The following is a 24,452-nucleotide window of genomic DNA, read 5'->3' as shown; positions in this document are numbered from 1 at the left end:
AACCGAATTTTGGTTGGGCCGAATATTCGGATGAAGGGAAAAAAATCTGGATCTGGATGAGAGTTTTGAGAATCCGAAAAATTCGGATTGGATGCGGATTGGGCATAAAATCGAACCGAACCGAATATGCCCAGCCCTAGTATTTATAAAATACTTATATCTCTGAGGGGTGAAAGTAAAAAAAAAACCTTTTTCTTTCCTGACGTTTTCAGAGAACAGTAATGCTTCCTTCCTTCTTTCCTTTATGATGACTACTTCATTCCCCACCTAATAAAGAAACCAAAGTATTCCGCAAAATATAATTTTTAATAATAATAATAATAATAACCCAATGAAAGATTCCTCCCCCCCTCTCTATTTACAGAAATGGGTTCTCTTTTCAAATCCCTATAAATTCTTAAATCCATCTTAATTAGAGCCTTCTACCGAAAAAAAAAATCATCTTTTTTGAGCTCAGGTACCCAAGTTGGCTTCTTTTTGGAGGAATTTTGATGATTCCATCAATTAATTTTTCAATTAATTTTTCTGGGTTTGCTGCTGATTTTGGTTTGGTGCAGCTCTCCGCTAGATCCCAACTCCGCTCAACTCGGAGATGAGGATTTTGAGAGGTTTGGATAAGTTCGGTTGCTGGGTTTATTTATTATTATTTTTTTTGAAGATTTGATTTTGGCTGATGAACTGAAAGGCCAACTTTGTTTTATTGGGTAATTAGCAGCTTTCCGTCGAGACATTCACGAGGAATGAAGATTTTGTGATTCGATTCTGTTGGGTTTCTTCTGGATTTTGATTAACAGAACCCCCAACAAGTCCCGTATAATTAGCCCGAAGATTAATGGGTAGCCATCATGATGACGTCGAGGAAGAATTCAGAAGCTGCTGCGAGGATGAAGAGTGGCAAGATACGGAGGAATGCCTAGCTGAACTGCTCTCCTCGGACGAAGAAGTAGAAGAAGATGCCGACGACGACGACGACGACGACGGAGCGTCGTCGGGTGAGAGCGAAGACGAAGACGGGGTCTCGTTGAGGGTTTTCTTTAAGGGGGTGTCCGTCTCCGAGGGGGGCGGGGGTTTGGGAGCGAAGGCTTCTGGGATCGGAGTCGTCATGGAGACGTCCGGCGGCGATTCTGTCTTCAAGGTGCAGAAGAAGCTAGATTTCTTTGTGGATGTTTTGGTTGCTGAGCACCTAGCCCTCTTGGATGGCCTGATTGAGGCTCAGAGGAACGGTGTTCAGAGGATCGTCGCGTTGACTGATAACGAAGAGGTCTATCATCAGGTGAGAAAATGGCGGTTTAATCAAAAAAAAAATTATTTTGCATATGATCTTTGTAGTTGATATTAGAATACTCATCTCAGTTATCTGCATGTGCGTGGTTTCATGTGCTTACTCTTGTGAGGTTCTGTTTCGTTGTTTCTTATAAATAAAACTTGTCTGATCCGCCATCAAAATCAAAATTTCTGTTTGTCACGACCGATACCCGATTCAGGCGCTCTTCTGTGGCTCAAAATTCCTATTTACTCGTAGTAATCTGTTGCGGTTAATCGTCTAAGTTCTGTATGTTATAAATGATATTGATATCCTTTATAATATGACAGATTGCTGAAGCAGTGCCACATGAAGACCAGCTGTTAGTAGCTCTAGGATACAGGATACTCGAACTGTCTAATGATTTCGAAGCCTTTGTTCTGAAGCTAGTATGTAGATCTGAGCTTGTGCGGCCATTGAAATTAGCCCGAGAAGCAGTTGGCATTTTAGATGCATCTATTAACCAGTGTCTCGTCTGCTGCTGTGAGGAGAAGCAACAATCTCAAATTATTAAGTTGAAATGTTCCCATAGTTTTTGTCTAAATTGCATGATTGTTCATGTGGAGGGAAAATTGCAAGCTTTGCAAGTTCCGATAAAATGTCCCCAAGTAAGATGCAAGTATCACATATCGAAAAATGCATTCAAGTCCTTTCTTCCAATTTCTTGCTATCAATCACTAGAAAGAGCCACAATGGAAGCTAAAGTTCTCAACCTGGATAGAGTCTATTGTCCTTTCCCAGATTGTTCAGTGCTTTTTAGTCCAGGACAACATTCAGCTTCAAGGGCAAGTTCGTCGAATCAGTATGAGATCAATTGTGTTGAGTGTCAAGAATGTTGTAGGCTTTTGTGCTCTAGTTGTGGTGTGCCATGGCATTCTTCAATGAGTTGCGAGGAGTATCAAAGTTTATCCGTAGAGGAGAGAGATGCCGGGGATGCTAATTTGCTCCGCTTGGCACAAAATAACAACTGGAGGCGATGCCAGCAGTGTAGGAGGATGGTTGAGCTTACACAAGGATGCTTCCGTGTAACATGCTGGTATGTTCAAAATTTATTTATGTTTAGAAATTTCATCATGCTACTCTTTAACTTTGAATTTTACACAGTCTAATTTCAATTTTATCTATTTGTCTTGTTTGTTTTATGATTATCTGTCACATTGTGGAAGATGCCGGTCATGTTAGTGTTGTCAATATTAATTTGGAAGCTAGATACAGAGCCTATATTACGGATTAAATTTTAAACTTACGTTACCAAGAAGCAGATAATATCATCATACCCTTTATTTTGAGTCTTGCCGCTTCATGGCTTGTGGGTTTATTTCGTATGTATAGGATTATATCTGCTAGAAGAGTTTTGTCATTCTCCTAGAAGGAAGTTCATGTGTGCTAGAGCACATTTAAGTACTCCCCATAAATAATGTAACCTATTGCTTTTCATCATTTTTAATCATGGTCTTTTTAAGGACTCCCATCACATGATTTGGTTTTTTAGACTTTTCTTCTGTCGGGGAAATAAAATATCTGAAGGAAATGCAGAAAGACAAAGGTTATAAAAGACAAACAGTTTTCATTTTTATAAAGGCGGCAACTAAATCTGCATCAACCATCTTTACATTATTCTAGCTGGCTGGGGCTTATTAGTATTTTTTTTCCTAATCCTATAACTGGTTAGTATAAATTTGTAGCTGAAGTAGGATCTATTATATACAAATAATGGTGATATTTGAGGTGGAATAGATATTCTATCTAACAAACAAACACGCAATGTTTTGTTTCTTTGTGTTTACATGTTTGGAGACCTGGCTTCATTTAAGGGGGGAAATGTTTCATTTTCATATTATGAGTGGAATTCTTATGTTATCTGCTTGTTGATTTTTAAATAAGGTAAACTTCACAAAACTACCATGAATGTTGGAGGGCTTTGCATAGAACCACTATAAATTTTTTTGTTAGAGAAACTACCATAAACCTTCAAATCGGCAGAAAACAATTTAGAAAATGTTGTTAAAGGGGTTCCTCTCATGGATAAAATGTTTAGTCAAAGAAAAAATGGCAGCTTTCTCTAGTAGAAAAGTTTTGATAGTCTTGTGAAATATACCTTTCCATATAATATTTAGCCAAAAAGGCAATAAACTATTTTCTTCTCCATCATTAGGTGCGGGCACGAGTTCTGCTACTCCTGCAGTGCAGGATACCACTCTGGCACCCAAACATGCCAGTGCACATTCTGGGGCGATGAACAAGAAAGCTCCGAACCCTCCACTCCTTCAAACCACGAAGCTGACCAATGGAGATGGGAGCCTTTCGATCCTCTTCCATCAATCACCGACAATTACTCTGAGCAAGAACGAGCTCAACTTGCTCTCATCCAAAGATTTCTCGCTGGAGGATTCGGCATCAATGATGATCATCATCATAACCAAATTCAATCTCCTCCTAGATGCTCAGACTCATATCTTGATGCCATTAAGGATCTCAACCAGCTTCCTTGGCTTGAGAGGTTTGTTTCAGTTATTAGTGATAGCTATCATGAGGATTATATCCAATGAAGAGAGAATAGAAGTTGTGGTTAAAATTATTTTTCGTGAATAAGGTGTTTTTAAGGCCATTGTTGAGGTGGTTGGTGTTAAAAGATTACAATTATCATCTTATTGAAGAGATATGCTCAGAGAATTGTAGATTGGGAGCATTTTATGTTTGATTACAGTGGTAATTAGTTGGGGAGCAGGTTTGATGAACATTGTGCGAAAAATATATATGCTGCAAAACTAAAATAATTTGCAAAATTTGTTAAGGATAGTATTTCTTCCTCTAAAATTGTTTGTGTTTGATATGAGTTTCCTTTGTTTTGATATCAAAGCCATGTATTAAGCCAAGAAAATAGTAATGTGATATGTGGGAGGATGCTGAAAAAAAAATTTATAGGTGCTAGAAAAGATTGATATTCAGCGATGAAACAGGACTAAGATATGATACTATATCTTTAAAAAAAAAGGAAAATATGAAATATGCGTGAACTGTATAAGAATGGGGCGCGTGATGGTGTGTTTGGAGCTATTCACAATATAAATCTTGAGGATTGAACAACTTAGAGAATATCCTGTAAGATAACCTTGTGATATCTCATTGATATTATTAGGGATTTTGTGATTTCTGGATTTTTTTTTTCACTTCCTCAAATCTTTCTTGTTTTGAAATGATAAAATTCTTGATTATTTGAAATAGACAAATATGAATTTGGTCCTCAAATTTAAGCATTTTGAAATTAGTCCAAATCTTATTTGAAATTGTTGATATTTGGTACTAGTCAATATAAATTTAGCCCTCAAATCTTTTAAGTAAACTGGGACCATTCTCTCACCAGCTGCTAATTGGGACTGATTTCAAAATATTCTGAAAATTTAGAGAACTAATTTCAAAATATGAAGATGTGGGGACTAAAATAAGGTTAAACACGAACCAGCATCAGTCAAGAAGGATAGCATCAAGAGCCACATTTCACATTTTACACGAAACAACAATTCTACGATTGATCAAGAATCACACTTGATAAAGATGCATGAGATACACAATTTACAGAAAAAAATACAAACCCCTTAAAACTTGTGACATGTAAGCAGGCTCTTAACATGTCACTTTACATACAAGGAGCAGTCAGAATACAACATAGAAAAAATACACATACGCATCTCCACACTATATATTAATTCCTCGATTCAACACTACAATACCAGTTTTAGGTAGCTTAGAAATCAATTATACCCCGGCACTTGAGGCTCCTCTACTCCTGTGTCAGCCACCCTCGACCCCGAGCAACTATTTACTTGCAAGACATATGCAGTCAAACGCTGCGGACAAAAGAATTGAGAAATTATCAGAGAAATGACCCAAGTGTATTGGTTAGTGCGTGTAAGGAGGAGCTCTGTCCGTATAAAGTGAAGGGTTCCACAGATTGGACTTGGATGTGCATGATATTCAGCCTTGTCTACTACTATATGAACAGAACAGCGGGGGTAGCGCAAATGTTGGAGAAACTTTCAATTGACGAAGAAGAGTAAATAGTAATTTTATTTAAGAAGAACAAACGTCATTTCACCCTCATCATCTGTAAACATTTTTCATATACATCTTTACAAAATCAAAATTGCTAGAACAAATATCTTTCATATAGTGTGTATTTGTATATGCCAAATTTCTAGTACAGAGAAAGAATGCAAAGTGTCAGCCAACCAGCTAAAAGAAAAAGGGTTTGAGATACCTTTGATGCAATATGGCTGCCAACTTAAGCTGTCACTCTGCATCTTTTAGAGCATGAGAGTTTGGGAATTACAGTAATGCAGTGCATTGTTGTGTTACTCTCCAAAACCCTGCTAAATACTGTATGGGATCCGTTCCGTTTTGCAAGAAACTGCTTCCTTGTCCATTCCTCTAGGCAAAAGAGCAAGAAATTACGATTTCTTGTATGCAAATATTTAAGCATCATTATCTATTCTCAGAGCTTACATCATTTTCTATGTTGCATTGCTATCAGGTAACATACGGATCAGGATGAATCATCTCAGGCACTTAAAAGTCCTGAGGGCCAGATCCTGGAAACAAGATCCATGTATTAAGAAATTTGAACATTTATAAGAATCAGAGTTTAATCCGACTATGTGAGGAGAAGATCTTCAGCAACATATCATAATGTGATATATAATATAGTGTTGCAACCTACATATAAGACATCAAATACAAATCAAGTTTCAAGGTAGTAATAAAGGGCAAAGAACGGAAGACAGGAAATATGCCAATTTGATCGTGCTACTTATTCCAAAACTTGATACATCATTGTTACATTTAATACTACTAGAATATTTAGCTTACAACTTTCATCTTGGAACAAGTAACAAGCTAACATAACATTTTGAAGCTAATTTGATCAAAGTACTTATTTGAATTTTCAGCATAACATGAGCACATACTAAATGCCTAATAAGGGGCTAGCAAGACAATGTTTTATTTTGGACAAACACGCTGAAATGATACAAAGTAAATGTTAAAAGCATATAAGTTGGATTAAAATAGCATGACAGATGAGTTTGCAGTGCCCCTGCAAAACAAATCTGAAGAAACACAGATACAGGAGAAAATTTTAATAAACCCCAAGTATATTCCTATAGAAACCTCCAATATTATGGTAATCCAGAATACAGAATGGAGTATGCATAAGATAAACTAAAGATACATACACTGAAAAACGCCTATACCAGCAGGTTCATGAAAGCATTGATCAGGTCATGTTGCACACAGCATGACCATCTAAGTCACCCTAGTCTTTGAGATCCATCTGTTAAAAGAGAGAAGCGATGATATTACATGGGGTTAAGCAATGTACAACCGGATACAAAAACTGAGTTTCCAACTCTCCTACCAAAATAAGGATACTGACTGCAATATTGTTAATAAAGCTTACATAAGCTAGTCAATCAGAAAGACCAAGAAATATAATACCTGATGAATACATTGCAGGTAGCTCAAAAATCCCAGAAATTGAGTCATATCCATGGTGTCCACCCTTCATACATGTTACATAAATTGTCTATGCTTGTAGCCTCCTTAAGGAGACGATCCACCTGTTCAGCAATTTCCATGGAACTGCACAAAATCAACAAGGTCAATCCACTGCGGAAAAACATTTTGAACACAATAAATAAATCATAACACCACATATGTGTACCTCGTGTTCTCAGTATCTCTTCCATCAAGTTTCAGCTCAACTCGCCTCAAGACCGATGAAGCATAAGGGTTTTTACCTATCAACAAAGCATCATCAGAACATATAAAGGATGTCAAAAACACAATCTAATCATCTTAAGTAACAAGCAGACAAGTGAGGCAACCACTTTTTTTCCAACAAAACCCATTCCCTTGATTCCATTCCACGGAGGGTACTAAAGTCATGAATAAATGACAGATTGCAGACACAGAACATCCCAGAAACAATGACTAGCATCTTTCAACACCCTTTATTTTGGCTCAGGAGTGATCTTTCTGGAAAAAAATATGACACGACCAAATTAGCAACTTCAAGTTTGTCAGCTTAAGTATTGCATTTGAAAAAAATGGATGCCGAAGTGACCATCTAGTGGCTTGGAGAAGGTGGGTTAGGATTCCAACAATTTGCCAGGAACAAGAAAGGTGAAATATAAATTATTCAAGTCCAAAAATCAGTATCTTTCAGCTATCAGAAGAGTAATACATCCCTTGTTCCCTGTGTTTGCTTCACTGTCCTCTAGAGCATGCATTTTCCCGATAGCCCATCCAGCAATAGTTCAAACTTTTGAAGTCGGATACCCTTCACATACTCTCCAATTTGTAAACAATTAAATTTGTCAAAATATTCCTCAATGTTGCTTAAAATTAACTCCAGTACTGTTAAGTCCAGAAGTGCAGCCACAAAACCCTATAAACCCTGTTTTGAAGACTGGAAATCTAAAATCTTCAATTACGAAACACTGGATTGATTCGCAAGACCCACCATTGAAATAATAAAATAAGATCTGACTGAACCTATCTGTACTCAACCAGAATGTGGATGAGAAGGTTCATAATTATGGTTATCTCCTAGGTCAAGGCTCATGAAAGATTAGATATAGTTGTCATGTACCATGGTGCTATTACAGCCCACCAAAATAAAGTACCGAAATGAGTTTAATCTTTCCCCACCTCAGGAAGCAGACTAAACTAGTGAGATCCTAAAGGTGGGGGAAAAAAAGAAAATACTCCTCCCAAAAACATCTTGTCTAGAATATACGTAAGGAGATGGTTATCCTACCTTCAAAGTTCACAGTCAAGACTGATATTTCACTACCAACCTCTTGACATCGTTGATAAAATTCATGCAGCAATTGGCCAGAAGAAAAATCTATTTTAGCACAGAGTTTCGAAAGAAACATAAAACAATTCAATATTGACTAAGTGCCAAAGGGAAGCTTTGATCAGTTAATGTATACCAATGTATAATTACTGGAGCAAGCTTCCTCAAATACGTCTAAACCAACAAATGATGGTCACCTTACAGACCCTCGTCGGCTTTAAAATATAAAGAAATAACAAATCAGAAGAAGGTAATATGAAAACAACATAATAGTTATATAATAGAAGAAAATTATGACATGATTCCTTACCCCTAGTGTTTCGGCTCAGAGGATCCAAAAAGGAAGAAGGTTCAACATGACTATGACCATATCCCTTGGTCACCCTCGAAGAGCCCAAGTCATTCATATCCAACAGTTTTGCCTCTTCAGGCTTTTCCTTTTCCACTACTTCTGGTAACAACAAGGATTGCAAGCCTTCACTAGGATCAGATGGAACTGAGGCAGGAGAAATATTGGTGGAGACCGCATCTCTCAAAGATTCAGATTCAGATCTCACAATACATGCATTTTCTACTCCATTGATATCTGTAATAGAAACACACTTATCATCACCTTCAAAATCAATGTTATCGTGTACCTTCTCTGTGCTGTTGGAGATCTGTGGTAAACTTTCATCAACCGAACTGGTGCTAGATTCTAAGCTGCTAGTAAACGTGTGCTCTGGAGGAGAAATCCATTCCTCATCTTGCAGGGAAAAATTTTCATCAGTTGTTAAGTCCTCAAGGCTACCAGTATTGGTTCCAAGGAACCTCTTCTCCTTATTCTCAGATAGAACTGCGCCATCTGAGAATTCAGCCCTCGAAAGAGAAAGATCCTGAGACTGTTTTACCTGGCTTTCGCCAAGGCCTTCAAGTGCCTGCAGTAAATGGAACGAAATATCTATAATTTTTTTTTCTTTTTGAGACAAATACTAAGTACCAATTATGTTTCCTTCATATGTTGTAAGCTTGCTGCTGAACAAAATAATAATAACCCCCCAACAGTTGTTTATAAGGGGGGAAAGAAATTGTCACTCATGCAGTTTACACTTCTGCTTTCATGCAATGCAATAATAATTTTGGATTCTAGTTACATAGCCCTCTTCAAGGCTTAATGTCAAAATAAACAAGACAGCAATGTCAGAACCTATCCTTACAATATGATTTCAAAGGAAAATGTAAAGAATTTGTCAGAAACTATAAAGGGATTTCTGTTTTTTCCAATAGTGACCTTAGCGTCTTCTTTTCATTTACTCCTTTAGGCCTATAAAACAGCGAACAATGTCACATGATTTTGTAAATACTGGTTGGAATGCAGTTAATTATGAGCAAGATCACGATAAAATCTGTAAACTATTGGACGTTTAACTTCTTCAGACTCCTAAAAGAACGTAGCTGTTTTTTTGTAACCTGATTTTTCTTCTTAAATAGAAACTTAGGATAAAAGGCTTTGTTGAGACCATTGTTTACTTCATTGAAATATCAGGTATTGTAAAAAGCCTTGTGTCAGACCAAATATATTAAAGGGTGAAGGAGAAATTACTTTATGGAGATTTCCTGCATGCATACTTGAAGAACGTGCAAGCTTGGTCAACATGGAGTGCAATTCCTTCACATAGTTGATGACAGAAGGTACCAATGGCGTCAAAGATTGACAAGCCTCCCGAATCCTTGAGCAATAGGACATAGTTGATGACAGAAGGTACCAATGGCGTCAAAGATTGACAAGCCTCCCGAATCCTTGAGCAATAGGACTTGCAGAGTGCTTGTCCATGAAGAGGAGGCCTCCCGAATCCTTGAGCAATAGGACTTGCAGAGTGCTTGTCCATGAAGAGGAGGAATATCTGCATTAATTTCTCTATCCTTGGGTATTGCCATGGCAATGGCAGCTACATCAGTGGACAGTGCAGCTTCGAGTGGAAGTAAAATCTTATTTACCTGACAGTAATTGAAAAAATATACAGTTAAAGTTGGGTGTTTTTACTACTATTGATGAAATCGGGAGAAGGGGCCTACAAAAAAATAAGTTCTGATCTTAAAAATTATATTAGAGGTACAGGATATGAAATCAGGAATTAACTTCAAAAGTTCAAAGAAAGATAATAAAACCTTAGAGAGATCTTCCATAAGACCACTATGTGCTGCAGCAGCTTCCTTGCCCAAACTATAAACATCATGTAAACCATCTGCTATAGCCAGGATCTGCAAATATTTTTGTAAATAAGAGAAATGTAATAAAAATAATTCATCTCATGCATGAAAACATATAAGAAACAATTTAGCAAACACTGAGACCTACTGAAACAGAATATACTAAAAACATAACGATCAAATGAAATGTTGTTGTACCTCCTCCAGCATGGTTCCACATTCAGAAGTCAAAGCTGTGTGACCTTTTGATACACGACCAAAAGCAGATAAAGCCAAACTAGCTTCATATGCCCGGTCACGCATTGCTACAAGGGTGTTTTGCAGATCACCTGTAAAATAGGTAAAGACAGAATTCAGTTAACCTGTCCATTTGTACAATCATGCACGTTTATCAGTTCTTCGTACATGCAACATGAATATAACTAGATAAAGCTAAATCATGTCAATGTCAGATATATGTTTGACTCGGTACTTGGCAGTACATGCTATACTGCATAACTAAGTTAAGAAGCCAAAGGTTTCACCTGATGCTGACTTTGCCTTCGTAGAGGCAACACTGAGTTCATTGGTTGCAGAAAACAATACACTGGCTGCGGCTTCCATTTTGTTCTGCGCTAGCTTCCACTCTTGTTCAGCACCTAATTAAAAGAAACAAGATAGAACCTAAATTACAACCGATGGATCATATCACTTATTGAAAAAGCAAGGTTGCCAAATATGCAATCTAGTGACGCAAATTTAACTAAAGGACAAACACACATGTAAAAGAATGATAAGCAGCATCTAGTCTTGTCAGAGCAGACAGGTAAGCTTGTTGCCATGCTCTGCCATCTCCCATAGGTCGACCAGTAGACTTCTCCTCAGGCATCCGGAACAGACCATCCCTAGATGCTTCAAACTCCATCACAGATGTGCAAATTTTGATAACATCACTTGCTTGTTCTCTAACTGCCTGCAGTAATTGCTTCCTCCTCAGCAGATGATCATGGAATTCAGAGGGGATTCCTGCACTTTTGAGTAAAGAATGGCCTAGTGCAGAAGTATTTGGGCCTCCACAGGCCCATCCCATGGCTCTTTCAAGTTGTCCTTCTGCTGATACAGAAGTCCTTTCACATGTTTGCAGGTACTCTAATGACTTCACAACAGATGACATTGATGACTGTAACTTTTCCAATAACCGCGTTCTGCTAAGGTTTAAAAGTAGTGGAGAAATTTTGTCATTCTCAAGACTAGTTTGAGGCAACTCTATGCTCTCCAATAGATGGGGCAAAGAAGCATCATGCAGCCACTCCATCTGAACAATCTCCAAAACTGTCTTGCATAGTGCCACAGTGAGCTCACTTACTTGCCTTTGCATAACTGAAATCGCTGATCTAGCAGCCTTTGCAGTCTCATGAGCATTACAATACTCTTCAAGCATAAACTGAACTCTTTTCGTTGCTCCCTTATCCAATTTTACCTGGTCAGAAACAAAGTCCTTGCTTCCTTCGAGCATTTGCTGCAAATTCTCATTCTCTCTCTCAAGTTGTAATATGAGAGCAGGAGCAACTCTTCTTTTCAAGTAGTGGCCAACACATTCCTTTAGATGAATCTCAAGCTTCTTCTTAAGAACACTGTATAGCTGCTCAAAACCAAAATTTTGATCAATTGAAGATGATATATCATGTATACACAAGTCCAAAATGGAGTCCAGAATACCAATTTTCCAGATAAAAAAAGACTGGTTTTTCAATAATTTCGCAAACCCCCACATGGATTCGGATAGGGAAGAACCAGATGATATGAGATCTGACAAGCTAAATGCAGACTCATTTAAGTAGGAAGAAAGGTTAGCATCTGCAGATAGCATCTGATCGACCGATTCCATGTCAGAGAAAGGCTTTACCAAGGAAGAAAGAAGGGTCCCACTGCTCTTAATGTGTATATCCCCCTCCTTTCTATCGTCTATTAAAGATGAAAAATATTGTTCAGAAGAAATTAGCGAACTTCTAATATTAGATTCGATCTTTGCTAGAGAAGTACTCCGCACATCTTTCTGGTTCCAGGACTGATGAAGTTGGTCCAATTGTGCTCTACAAGCTTCTTCTTGGGATGCTAGTTCTTCAGCTTCTTCCCAAGATAAATTATCCCTGCCATTTGCAGAAGCTGCTTCAAGGGCTAGTTGCTGCTCTGTGATGAATGCAACTTTCGTGAAATACGTTTTCTCAAGCTCGATCAAGGATGCTTTCTCTAGCTCCACCTCAACAAGTTTTTCAATTGCCGTATCAACAGAACCGCGCATCTGTGAAAGGATTCCAAAAGCATCCATCGCTTCAGAGTTGTAAGCGATAACTGATCTAATTATCTCCGGGAGAACAATGTCAGTCATCTGTTCAACCAAGTGCTTACAGGAATGCAGACTAGCCTGAAAAATGGAAATCCAGATTCCTTCATACCTCTGCTTTATATTGTCTGAAGAAATACTGGTGCTAGCTAAGTCTGTGCCAATCAATTCCTGAACTTCATTCAAAAATCCCGCAACTAGGACACATTTCTCAATTTGCTCTCCGAACTCGTGAAATGAATTACTAGAATCATGTTGGAGACCCATATCTCCTGCTGCCCAACCAACTTTCTCAGTGGAAATGTTGGACATGTTGAGCACTTTATCTTTAACCTCCTTGTACAGCTCATTTGCAGCCATATGTGGTGCAAGTAAAACCATCATTTTTTTCATATCCAACTCCCTTAGTCTAGAATCTGTTGTCGCCTCATATTTTTGTTGGCCTGAAAAACCAATGGACAAATCATCTTTACTTGAATACTTGGCAGATTGCATATACTCTGTGAAAGCGGAGAGCAAGCGCCCTTTAGATTTTGACTCAATATCTGATCCAACAGACCTCATTATTTCAGAGCACTCATCCTCAATTTTCTGGATATGGTCAGCGTATCTCTCCATTCTTTGGAAAAGGTCGTAATGCCTTTGTTGAATTGAATCCAGATCATGACCTTGGGCCTTTGCAATAAGGTCAGCAGCCTGTCTTCTCGCAAGAGAAAGGATATCACCTGAAAGGTTATTGACTGATAACTGCAAAATCTGTGCCCAACTGTTGATTGGGCTAGTTGTTATGTAATTTTGAGGAAGAACTCTTTGCAATGAGAAGGCATACTCGCGAAGTGTTTCTACAGCAGAAGAAATACCATTATCCAACTCAATAATCAGACGATGAACTTCCTTATCTATGTCAGAGCACTGTTCTTGTGTCGGCTCAGGAACAACCGTTAATGGAACACCGGACACAAGAACAGCAGATGCAAGAGATAAAACCTCCTCCATGCCACTCAATCTCATGAATAGTTGGCCCTCTAGAATGGAACCAGTCCGCAATGCATCAAGGACCCTTCCATGTTGATCCACCCAAATAGTTGCTTCCTGTGCTTTCTAACCAGTCCGCAATGCATCAAGGACCCTTCCATGTTGATCCACCCAAATAGTTGCTTCCTGTGCTTTCTCGGCTGCCACAGCTTTTGCTTGTCCAAATTCTTGTGCCTGAGCTTCAAAGACCACCCTAGATTTTTCTGATATAGCAGTTGCCTCAGCAACAATTGACTTTGCCGATGCCTCATGCTGCAGAAGACTTGATTTCTCTTTGTCGGCGTGATAGAAAATTGTAGATATGATTTCATACTGATTTAGGACATCCAAGAAGTTCTGCCAAATGTTTACAGGGGGAAAAACGAAGTTACTTGATTTGAATCTCCACAAATTCATGATATTTTACATGAAAATAGTTGCAGATGGAAATCATAAGAATTACCCTGAGAGCAGATTCAGCAGCCGGTAAGGTAGATACCAGAAGATCACGATGCTCCTGACCAAAAAAAAAAAATGTAGTCATCATTATGACAGTTATCCATATTCCAAGTGTCTTATGAAGTATGTAATTATGTAACTAAGAAGCAACAGAACTACAATTTCCTTATCCATATTCCAAGTGTCTTATGAAGTATGTAATTATGTAACTAAGAAGCAACAGAACTACAATTTCCCAGAAAGGCTAATACTTAAATCTCTATGAAGTATAGTTAGGTATTTACGATGATATAAGGTGCATAGTTCAAAAGCCAAGAGGAGAATTCTAACAGTTTCAATGCACATAATGGGTCTTAGATCTCATTATCATCTGCAGAACAATAGCAGGTTGAGAAGCGACGAGTGATGATAAAATATTCCACGCTGGGCAAGCACAACTTCTGCAGCCCTTTCATGGGTTAGAACAAGACTAACTAAAGTGCTTCACTACCTAAAAGGCCAAGTTTCACTTTAGATATTAAAGGTTATTTCAATAAAGAAATTTTATTATAGCAGTTAGTCACTTTAGACCCCTTGCCAGATTCATTCTATATTTTCCTAGATGATCATGCATGATTGATTCTTCAATGAATGAATACCTGCAGAGGAATACGGATTTCTTGAAATCGAGAGGCAAATAAGCTAAGACTGACAGCAAGCTCCATTCCTTTCTTCTCTTCACCGCCTATTGCTGCTTCATCATGGTTATCTCCCCGTGTCCACTCCACCAAGGGGTCCCAGACAAATACCTCCAACAACATCAAGAGAATATGGTTATCTCCCCGTGTCCACTCCACCAAGGGGTCCCAGACAAATACCTCCAACAACATCAAGAGAATATCTTTATTCTTGCGAAGAATCTCAATAACTGCCTCACAGTTAGCCCTGAAAGAACCTTCGATTCCTGTCAATCCTAGTGCCGTCTCAATTATCTGAGTAAGACGAAAAGGGACGATTTCAGGGATTTTCAGCCTCTTCCCTTTATCAAAGCAAACATTGTAATCTATATGGATTACATCGCCACTGCAGAAGTCCATAAGAATGTTATCCAAATGTCTATCTCCTAGGCCCAGAATATGGCCTACCATGCTCATGGCTGCTACACTACTAGAAAACCTGGAAGACAAAGTTGATCATTTATCTTAACAAATGAACCACTTAAAAAGGTATTAGGATGCATGATAGACTAATCAGTGTATATATTCATTACTCCACTCTTCATAACATAGTTTTGCAACTCCATGAGTAAATCGACTAGACATTTTATTCTCAAGTCAAGCAACTATCCTAGAATGTAATTGTAAACTGCAAATATACAACATTATTCCTCAAAAAATACATCACTGAGGTCAATTTCTAAGTTCTAACAATATTTAGATCATGGAAAACCGTCATCAATGGTTGATACTGGTTTTTTAAAATAGCAAGATAAACTCCATTACTGGTTAATAGATTACTATTTGTCCCCTGGTTGGAACAAAACACATTATTACACTGTGAGGGGAAATTATATGAATGTAACACTGTAAAAAAGGAGAACAAATATGGCAAAACAGTAAATAATGGCCAATAATGTCAGAAGTAGAGGAGAATACAGTTATAAATGTCAACAGCAGCAAAATAACAAGGGGCCACTAAAATGGAGGCAAGGTCTAGTGAGCGGCTATTGGAGGGTTGACTCCAACATGCATACTAGAACACAGCTGTGTAGGAGTTTTAAAAAACATGTGTTAATACATAAGAACAATTGCCGGATATGAAAAATTAATTACCACATGTGAGCTTAGATGCACATCATTTACTTCAACAATTATGCCATTAAAGTAACTCCAGCTAATAATAAAGAAAAGGTTATGATCCTAATCTCGTTCAATTTGGTTCAGCTTTAAGCATTTCACAACCACTTCCAATCCAAATAGCAACTGGAAGCCAAAAATAAAGTCTAGACCAGAACCTTGTGCTCTTAGAGGGAATCATAAACTACACTATGGAGAGCTTACCTTCTAGTCTTCAAACTAAAACCTCTAAACCCTTCGCTGGCGCACCACATTTCCTGCCAAAGTAGTTGTCTTGGGGTTTCCTTCATAAGATCCAGAAGAACCTTGCGTTTGACTTCGTGAGGCCAATCCCTTCTTGAGATCACTCTTCGAATACCTTTTTCTTTAAGTGCTGGTATAATTTTTCCATAGAACATGTCACTCGGGCGGGGAACAGGTGATGCATGACTGTCTGTATTTCCAGCACCAGCTGCTGCGAGTTGTACACGTATCTGCCATGACTTGTAAATACTATACAAACTAGTTACATTGTCAACCCACTGGATAAGTCCAGCCTGGCCACTGATTGGTGTTACAGAGTAGTAACGAATTGTAAGGGATCGACTAAGAGTATCACTACATGAATTAAGAAAACTGTTGACTGCTTGTAGCAACTGCATGATCCGGGCATCAAGACGTAGATCTTCTTGGCCCTTAAGAAGGTATGTGTGCTTCTGACCATCCGATCCCAGTAAGACAAGCTTCTTAGGCTTCGTCTTTGTCGATAAGATTGTCATATGCTCGCAGAAAGATGAGATACTGATAATGCCTTGAACATCACCAGAAGTCCCAGAAGAATTAAGCATTGAAATCTGCTTCTCAAGACCAGGCATCGGTACTTCAGAAGATGAAAGTGATGCCAGTTGTGGAGCCACCTCACTCAAATAAACAAATGGCTTCATCAAATGGTCGCCACACATCACCTAGTGCCACTGTAGACCCTGGAGGAGTTTTGAAAGCTAAGATGGCAGACTTCAGCTTGTCGCCATACTCTTTGCAGAACCATGCCTCATGAGCTGTCTCAGGCTCACGGGAAGTTGAGGCTAAACGACGTTCCAATGCTACGATAATTGGAGCCATCATAGCAGAGTATTTTGCTGCATTGATCTTCTTCTTTTCAGTATTACTTAAAGTTGGATTTTCAGCAATCCGTGCAGCTTCCTCCTTTAGCATATGTATGCGCCTTATGACATCTGCATTCAAGGATCATAAACTTTAGTAATTTGCCATTAGACAACTATCACACATAAAGTGCATTATCAATCAGAATAAATGCGTAATAATGCAACCGAACAAAATAGTTACAAGAGGATGGTCATCAAAGTCATAACTGAAAAGTGGCAGACTGCAAGAAACACTAAAAATACGATAGGAGAGAAGGATGAGAATCTAATAGGAGAGACATGAAGTGTACAGTAAAGATCTTTTATCATGCATGCATTATTTCTATACATGGCTTGTCCGCACTATCAAAGCCAAATTTCCACGCCTTTATAGTTGTACAAGCTTTATCATATTTAACAACATAAATGCACCAATTGTGAGAACAAAAGAAATAAAGATCAAGTAAATTACTGCATTTGGTTAGAGGATAACAATGTGTAGAGAATTGAATTTCTATACGTCTGTGCCACTACAACACTACGTTAGATGCCCAAGTATAGAAAATGAGAAGAAGCACACCAATACATGTCTTAAACACACTAGTAAAAGTACTAAGGAAAAATTGGTTCTTTCATGCAGATAAAAACCGTTACCACCGTGAAGATCCTGAAGTGTGTTCAACCATTGTTCCTCCCAAAGAACAGTAATTTTCCCTAAACCATTTATTACCAGCTGAACATCTTGAATCAACTTTGGGTAAAGCTTGGCCTGTATTAGACAGCAGAAGGATAGGAATTAATAACCTACCACAACAGGTCATGTCACATTGCAAACTATAATCATACGTGAAGAACAAATCAGGTTGCAGCCATGGGGGGAAAAAGGAAGGCAGAGAGCACTAACAAAATGACAGAATTGATATACAGATCTCTGTACATAGTTTCATTACCAACGAGGCTAATATTCGCTGAAGCTCCTCCGAGGGTTCTCCTTCATAAGCATTTATATCAACTAATAAAGGATATACAATAGACCAGGGCGATAACTTAGCCAGCATCATCAATAGTCCCTCCAACTGTTTTCTTACAGCTTCTTTAGGATGAGAACTTAACCGAGCAAAAAGCTGGGGTGTAATTTCCTAAAAAGGACGATTGAAAAGAAGTTAAATCAGAAATCTATTATCACCATTAAACAATCTTAGACAACTAAAGACTGCCATAATCTCACCTGCCATGGCAACAGAGGGACAGTTGCAAAACCACATTCAAATGTTTCCTTTAACTCAACACCATAGTTTAAAAGAATATGTAGGAGATACAACATTGCCTGAAGAGAACTGCTTGGAGCTTTCCTTTTAATAGCATCAGGATGAAAAGTAGAAGAGTGACTCTCATCAAGTTTGGAAGATGAATGTGAAAGGTACTGGAAATAGCCATGAGCAGCGTACCCAAATAGTGCTACCCTTCTTCGCCTTAACGACCACCAAACACCAATCAACTCATCAACAAAAGGAAGTAGGTCACTCTTCTTCAAGTTTGCATCCATAGAAAAGAAAAGCACCTGCAATTGAGAAGTAAGTGCGGCAGAAGAGCACTCGCCATTGGAGGCTTCGAGACCAGGTGCTCCAGCTGCAGCTTGCATCAGATGAACTGTCTGCTGCACTAATGAATTCACAAGAGCTTCGCTTTTAGGATGCACAGTTAAGCCGCGACTTTCGTCATCTACAACAGTTTCAATTGATGTGCTGTTATGGAAAGCTCTCATGACTATAGATTTCACTTTGGACATCTCTTCTTCTGTCAACTGGAATCTGTCAGACGATACTTCTGGATTAAGTACAGGGGAGAGCAAGCATGACTTCAGAACCGTTTCATGAAGAGGAAAAGAACTTTTTGCTTGACTGAAACACCAAGACGAATAAGAAAGCCATGTCTTTCCCATTGTGGGGCAAAGCTTGCAAGATATTTTTGTGGTTGTGCCCACTATCTCCTCAAGGATCATTTTCCAGTATGCATCAGAGAATAAGTTACTATCGCTCAATGGGAGTTCCGGTGCAGTGAAAGAACCATCAAATGCACCACTGAAATTTTTGCGTATCTTTGAAAGAACTTCTACTAAAGTAATATTTGATTTCTCTTGTCTCAACCAAGTGGAAAGTTTCAAGCATGCCTTAGCCTTCAGAACGTTACTGATGTCAGAAGCAAAAGTACCTGATGACAGAACAGTAGAGCGTACCAGTGACCAGATATCTGTCAAAGCCTCCTCATGCTTACCTTCCGCATACTTTAGTAAGATACCCTCATACTCCAAGTTCGTAGAAAAAGTTTCTTTATGCTTATCAGAAGAATATCTTAAAAGGTGGTCTCTACGGTATTTGTTCATGCGATCAGCCAATAGAAAATTCTTCTGCTTGCGAGATAAACTGAGAAGTTTCTCACAAAGAAGAGGAGTCACTGCAGAAGTGGGCATCAGAGTGCGATAAACACGGAAAACCTTTATCCATAAGCTACAGTCTTGACGAATTCTTCTAATTGGATAATTCAAGACTTGGTTTAAGGAACCTAGTATCCGCTTAGATCCATTTACACCATTAGCACCCAACGATTCTTCTAAAGCAGAAATACAGTGAAGCTGAACGGCACAAGCAGCAGCCTCAGACACTCCATCCAGAGGAACAAGAGACAAGGCTTCATCCAACATCAGTCTGGCCTTCTTTACATCCTCTGCAATCTTATCTGCACCAGAATCCCTTTGGAGCATAGACCTTAAAAGCATCTGCTCACTCCTCTCTAATGCTATCTTGGGATCAAGAGTAAGTTCATTGCTGCTCTTAGGCGTCAAATCTAGGTAGCCCCATGCTGCATTTATATCTCCTTCATCAAAACGTGCTAAGGCATGAACTGCATTTAATTCATTTCCCGCTGCAGTGAGAGCACCAGAATATGTCCTGCCAGCATGGACAGCACGAAGTGCTTGAAGTTCTGTTAGCCAGATCTCTAAAGACTTCCAATCTGAAAGTGATGTATAACTCTCAATGACACGTGCAATGACAAACTGGATGCCATCAGAACCTAGGGAACTTAACGACGTCTCAGACTGCAGCAAGTGTGAAAAATGTGCAGCAGCCTTTTCATAGTGGCCCTGAGCTTGATACACAAGTCCATCCATCCATGAAAGTTGCCCAGAGCCTGTACTTACACCTTGGCCAACCTGATCATCTTCCACAAACAAAACACGAAATGTAACTGCAGCCCAATTCTGGAGTCCGACCAAAGCCTCTGACTCATGCTTTCGACATAAAGCCAGGGATGTATGCCTCAGGACTTTCAAGACATCTGCTGCTAATTTGGGTCTAAGGTTTTGGATACTATCTTGTGCTCCACGGGTTTTCTCCTTCAAAGCTGAAGCTGCAAGATTTCTGAGATCTTGCAGTCGCAATGTACAGTAATGAAGGGTTGCATCATGGCAGTGCAGAGCTAATCCAGCATTCATCATAGGTTCACATATACGAGAAAACCATTCCTCACAAACTTTCCTGTTTGCCCTGAAAAACAAGGAACTCTGCCGAGGTGAACAAGGTAAAACACAAGACCCTTCATAAGCATTATACACATTTTTCTTTAAAGCTTCAACAAGTTCCAGCAGTAACCGCATTGGCAGTAAGTGATAATTATATGACCCCATATACTTGCCTTCGGTCTGCTCAGCGTCATGGAGTAGCACATGTGGAATGTCCAAAAGCATGCGCTCAAAAGCTGCAAAAGTCTGTGTAGGACCCCCAAGATTGGTTCGGAGACGAAGGTTGATGCAGTATCTAGCAGCTTCATGTATGGACCACCAAATGGCAGCCAGATTGCTAACTGGGCACATTTTCTCCAACATCTCTCCTACCACTGCTGCATCCTTCTGCAAACCATCACCATCATGATCTAAAACTACTTCATGTGGACTAGGAGTCAATTCCCTTTTTCCCCGGCAACTGAAGACTAATCGCTGTATCCAAGAAGATAGCGGCACCTTCCACCTTTGGGAGATGTAACTCAGAATTGAAACAAGTTGCTGAGAGTGAAGTCTGCAAGGAAGCTGGTTCAAGGCCAGGACTTTCTTCCAATTTATGTAGCATCTATTGCCTTCCGTTGCAGCTCCCAGTTTGTTCAAGTCACCACCATCATGAAAACCACAAGTATACATTGTAAGAGGTAGGACGATAGAAAATACCCTTAAGTATAAATTTCTTATGGGGACATCTGGATCACCAAGTTTATCAAGAGCAACTACTGAGACATAGCAAAGATCTCCAGCATTAATAAGCATTGCTTCCAAAAGTACCTCCAAGACGGATGCAACAAGAGACCGTAAGTTTAATTCCCTATCATACGCTGCATCCAAAACTAAAAAGAGTAAATCACTACAAACAGTCACATTCCTGGATGAACTGCAAGACGACTCAACCAAATCTTTGTCCTGGTTCATATCTGACACCATCCTGCCAAAGGTGCGAATCCAGTACAGCGCTTCCAGTTTAACTCCAAGAGGTGAAGGACCATCAAAAGCTCTGATCAAGCAACTGCTGTATTTCCTCAAATATTCAACAACAAGAACAAATTCACCCTCTTTTATCTCAATGCACCTCTGATTTTCACTGTCTAAAATACCAGAAGTACTCTTTGAAGATTTTCTTAAGCTAGTGAGCTTTGCCAAGAATTCAACCTCACTAAGCTTGTGCATTTCGCTAACAACATGGACTTGCAACTCCAGGAATCCTTGGATGGGTTGCTTAAAAGGGTTCAGCGTTTCAAGCATGAATGATGAAAGTGTTGTCAATCTCTCACAAATAGCGTTATCATCGAAACTACTTTCAGAAGAACGAACAGAAACAGAACATAATAACAATTTCAAATCAAATTTAATCAAGGAAATCAAATCATTTTCAGAATAGTATTTGCAGGAAATTGAGTCAGGAAGTAATTGCCCATCTAATTTACTTTCCACCTCAACTCCATCATGGTTGGGGTTGCAATACCTTCTTTCTCCCAGCATACCTTTTAAAGATTCTACTTCTTCCAACAAGGACATAACAGCCTGAGAAACAACTTTATCACAAGCATGTCGAAGAAAGAAAAGGTAAACGGAAACAGTACTGGCAACGACAAGATGATTCATGTGCAGACGCAGCTGAGACAAAGGGGAATCAAACTGTAGTAAGGTCTGAACCGATGAAGACAGGACTGCCATCTTCTGAAGGGACAAAAGTTGCGTATTAGTCTTCAACAGTCCAAGCACCTGTGAGGAAGAAACTGTCCTCATGCTTTCAAACAAGATACTGATGACCATTGGATAATGATGGGAGAACTTCTCTTGTAATATCTCAGCCAGAAGAATGAAGCAATTCCAGGATTCTCCTATCCAGTTTGACCAACCAAACTTACTCCCGAAAGACGACACAAATCTCAAAAACCGAGAAGCTATATTCTCAATAGGATCACTGATCTGTTCAAGCAGATTCATTTCCAGAATGCCAGAAGCTGTGACCTTAAGAACTGTTGAGAAACAAGAGAAAAGAGCAAATAATCTCCCAAATTGCTGGTTTACATGAAGACTTGTGTCCTGAATAAGAGTTTCCATGTCCCCTAAAAATTTAGAGAGCAATCCCATTGAGAAATGTAAATTGCTCACCCACTGCTTTTGGAACTGCAAAAAACTGTTTGTTATGACACATCTATCCGCTACAGAGAGCTCCGGCATGAATGCCCATCCAAGAAGCACATCCACAATGTCCACAAAGTGAGGCTGGAGGCAACTTTCAAACTTAACTGAGATCAAATTCAACAGAACCAGAAGCTGTTGGAGCAATCTCAGTGAGGTTCTCTCATCCTCAATAACCTCTTGGCATGCTGTGAGGATAGAGGGCACATATCTCTCTACACTGCTTGCATCTCCCACATTAAGGAACTCGTGGAGGCTTTCAAGAGCAATTTCTGTCAAGCGATTCCTAGCGCCAATGTCACCGAGCAGAGGTAAGGCCCAAGAAATGAATCGGTCAACAAGCCCAGTGATCAGAACATGATTTTGTAACCCATTTGACGCAAATGAGGTGGAAGCCAAGACAGCACACAGGCATCCATAGGCAACTGCAGCTGCTCGCCTCACAGCATAAGATCTATAAGAAATAAAACTTAGTAACAACGAAATAAACACGCTTATTTCTCAATTCGACAAGAAAGAACTACTTATCGAATTGACGAGAGCAAAAACCATTACCTTTATTACAGTTGTTATTGTTTCATCTTTACAGTATTCGCCCCCCAGGTAAGGTTTCTGTCTTATACTATGCCTCAAATATAGGATGCAACTGATATAACAATAGTTATAACTTTTCCTAGGAGAGTTCTGTAGAACTCATGAGCTTAAACTGAAAGATCAATAAACCACGCCAAATCTAAATTATATCTTTCCCGTAAATGCATTTTAACTCAGACCATAGAGTCTATAAATCAACCAAAATTTACATGGAATATCTAAATTTGTAGTTTATTGAGTTTCTACTGCTAGAAAGAAAGTCAAACATGACAGAATTTTGGGGATGTTTGGCTTTCCACAAAAACAAAAATGTAATTAACGTTGCATGCACTGCTTGTTACTGTAAATCCACTTCAAATCCATTTTTTGGATATCTGCAGTTTTATCATGGAAGTGTACTTCCAACGCAAATTCATTATTTGTTCGAAAAATAATTGGTGCAAAAACCACATGATTTATAGTAGTTAGAGATGGTCTTCACTAGATTGAAGTGTGTTTTAGATGAGAGACATCTAGTTTCTACCTTCTAATTTGCTCCCACCAACTTCTTAGCAGCGTTTGCTCCGATTTTTTCCTGCAAATTTTAAGTTTCACTTCCCTTCCCTAATTACAATGCAGCTAACCAAACATGAAAAAATATAAATTTGCCAGCAGTGTTTAGCTCTACCAAATTCAAATTTTACCTTTTCTAGCCAAAAAAATTCATGCCAACATCAAAATCATAACTTGAGCAAATACAAGCTACTTACTTGTCGGAGAGAAGCTGAAAGAGTCCGTGAGAGAGAAAAGAGGCGGAGTGAGAAAGAACCAGAGAATTTATAGGGTAGAGTCCAACAATCGTTCTTCGAAGCGATTCGAGAGCGCTGACGCGAGAGCTCTCGTTAGTAACTGCGCCGTTGTTATTGCTAGGGTTTTTGTTGTTCCCTTCTGCGCCGGCGACGGAGGAGGTGGTGGATTGGGCGAGGGCGGCGGAGAGGAGAGAAGCTAGTTGCTGCTGGATTTGGTGGTGGTGATGGGGATTGAAGTGCCCTTGCATTTTTTTTA

At 39.1% G+C, this 24,452-nt stretch overlaps 2 protein-coding genes across 3 annotated transcripts; one reads left to right on the top strand and one right to left on the bottom strand.

Moving 5' to 3' along the window:
- On the top strand, positions 316 to 4,100 carry LOC109844794 (E3 ubiquitin-protein ligase arih1). 2 transcript variants are annotated; one of them, XM_020413936.1, is made up of 5 exons: positions 316 to 457; positions 558 to 608; positions 716 to 1,273; positions 1,594 to 2,339; positions 3,459 to 4,100. In XM_020413936.1, exons 3-5 carry the CDS (start codon positions 833 to 835, stop codon positions 3,850 to 3,852), a joined length of 1,581 nt encoding a protein of 526 aa, XP_020269525.1. In that variant the 5' UTR covers positions 316 to 457; positions 558 to 608; positions 716 to 832; the 3' UTR covers positions 3,853 to 4,100. The 2 variants fall into 2 exon arrangements, with proteins under 2 accessions (XP_020269525.1, XP_020269526.1); XM_020413937.1 differs by having other exon boundaries at positions 713 to 1,273.
- On the bottom strand, positions 4,831 to 24,444 carry LOC109844704. The gene is given in 23 exon segments (XM_020413818.1): positions 4,831 to 5,151; positions 5,562 to 5,731; positions 5,807 to 5,892; positions 6,535 to 6,632; positions 6,797 to 6,940; positions 7,023 to 7,098; positions 8,473 to 9,079; positions 9,745 to 9,861; positions 9,987 to 10,139; positions 10,311 to 10,403; positions 10,551 to 10,681; positions 10,877 to 10,990; positions 11,112 to 13,742; positions 13,812 to 14,046; positions 14,153 to 14,206; positions 14,787 to 14,936; positions 15,006 to 15,303; positions 16,188 to 16,904; positions 16,906 to 17,197; positions 17,762 to 17,876; positions 18,058 to 18,246; positions 18,336 to 23,268; positions 24,158 to 24,444. Coding segments are annotated over 19 exon segments (11,292 nt in total). The 3' UTR covers positions 4,831 to 5,151; positions 5,562 to 5,731; positions 5,807 to 5,892; positions 6,535 to 6,632; positions 6,797 to 6,840.

The sequence above is a fragment of the Asparagus officinalis genome, chromosome 6, assembly GCF_001876935.1.
Source record: "Asparagus officinalis chromosome 6, Aspof.V1, whole genome shotgun sequence".
In the NCBI taxonomy this organism is placed as follows: Eukaryota; Viridiplantae; Streptophyta; class Magnoliopsida; order Asparagales; family Asparagaceae; genus Asparagus; species Asparagus officinalis.
This window is presented reverse-complemented; position numbering and strand designations above follow the sequence as displayed.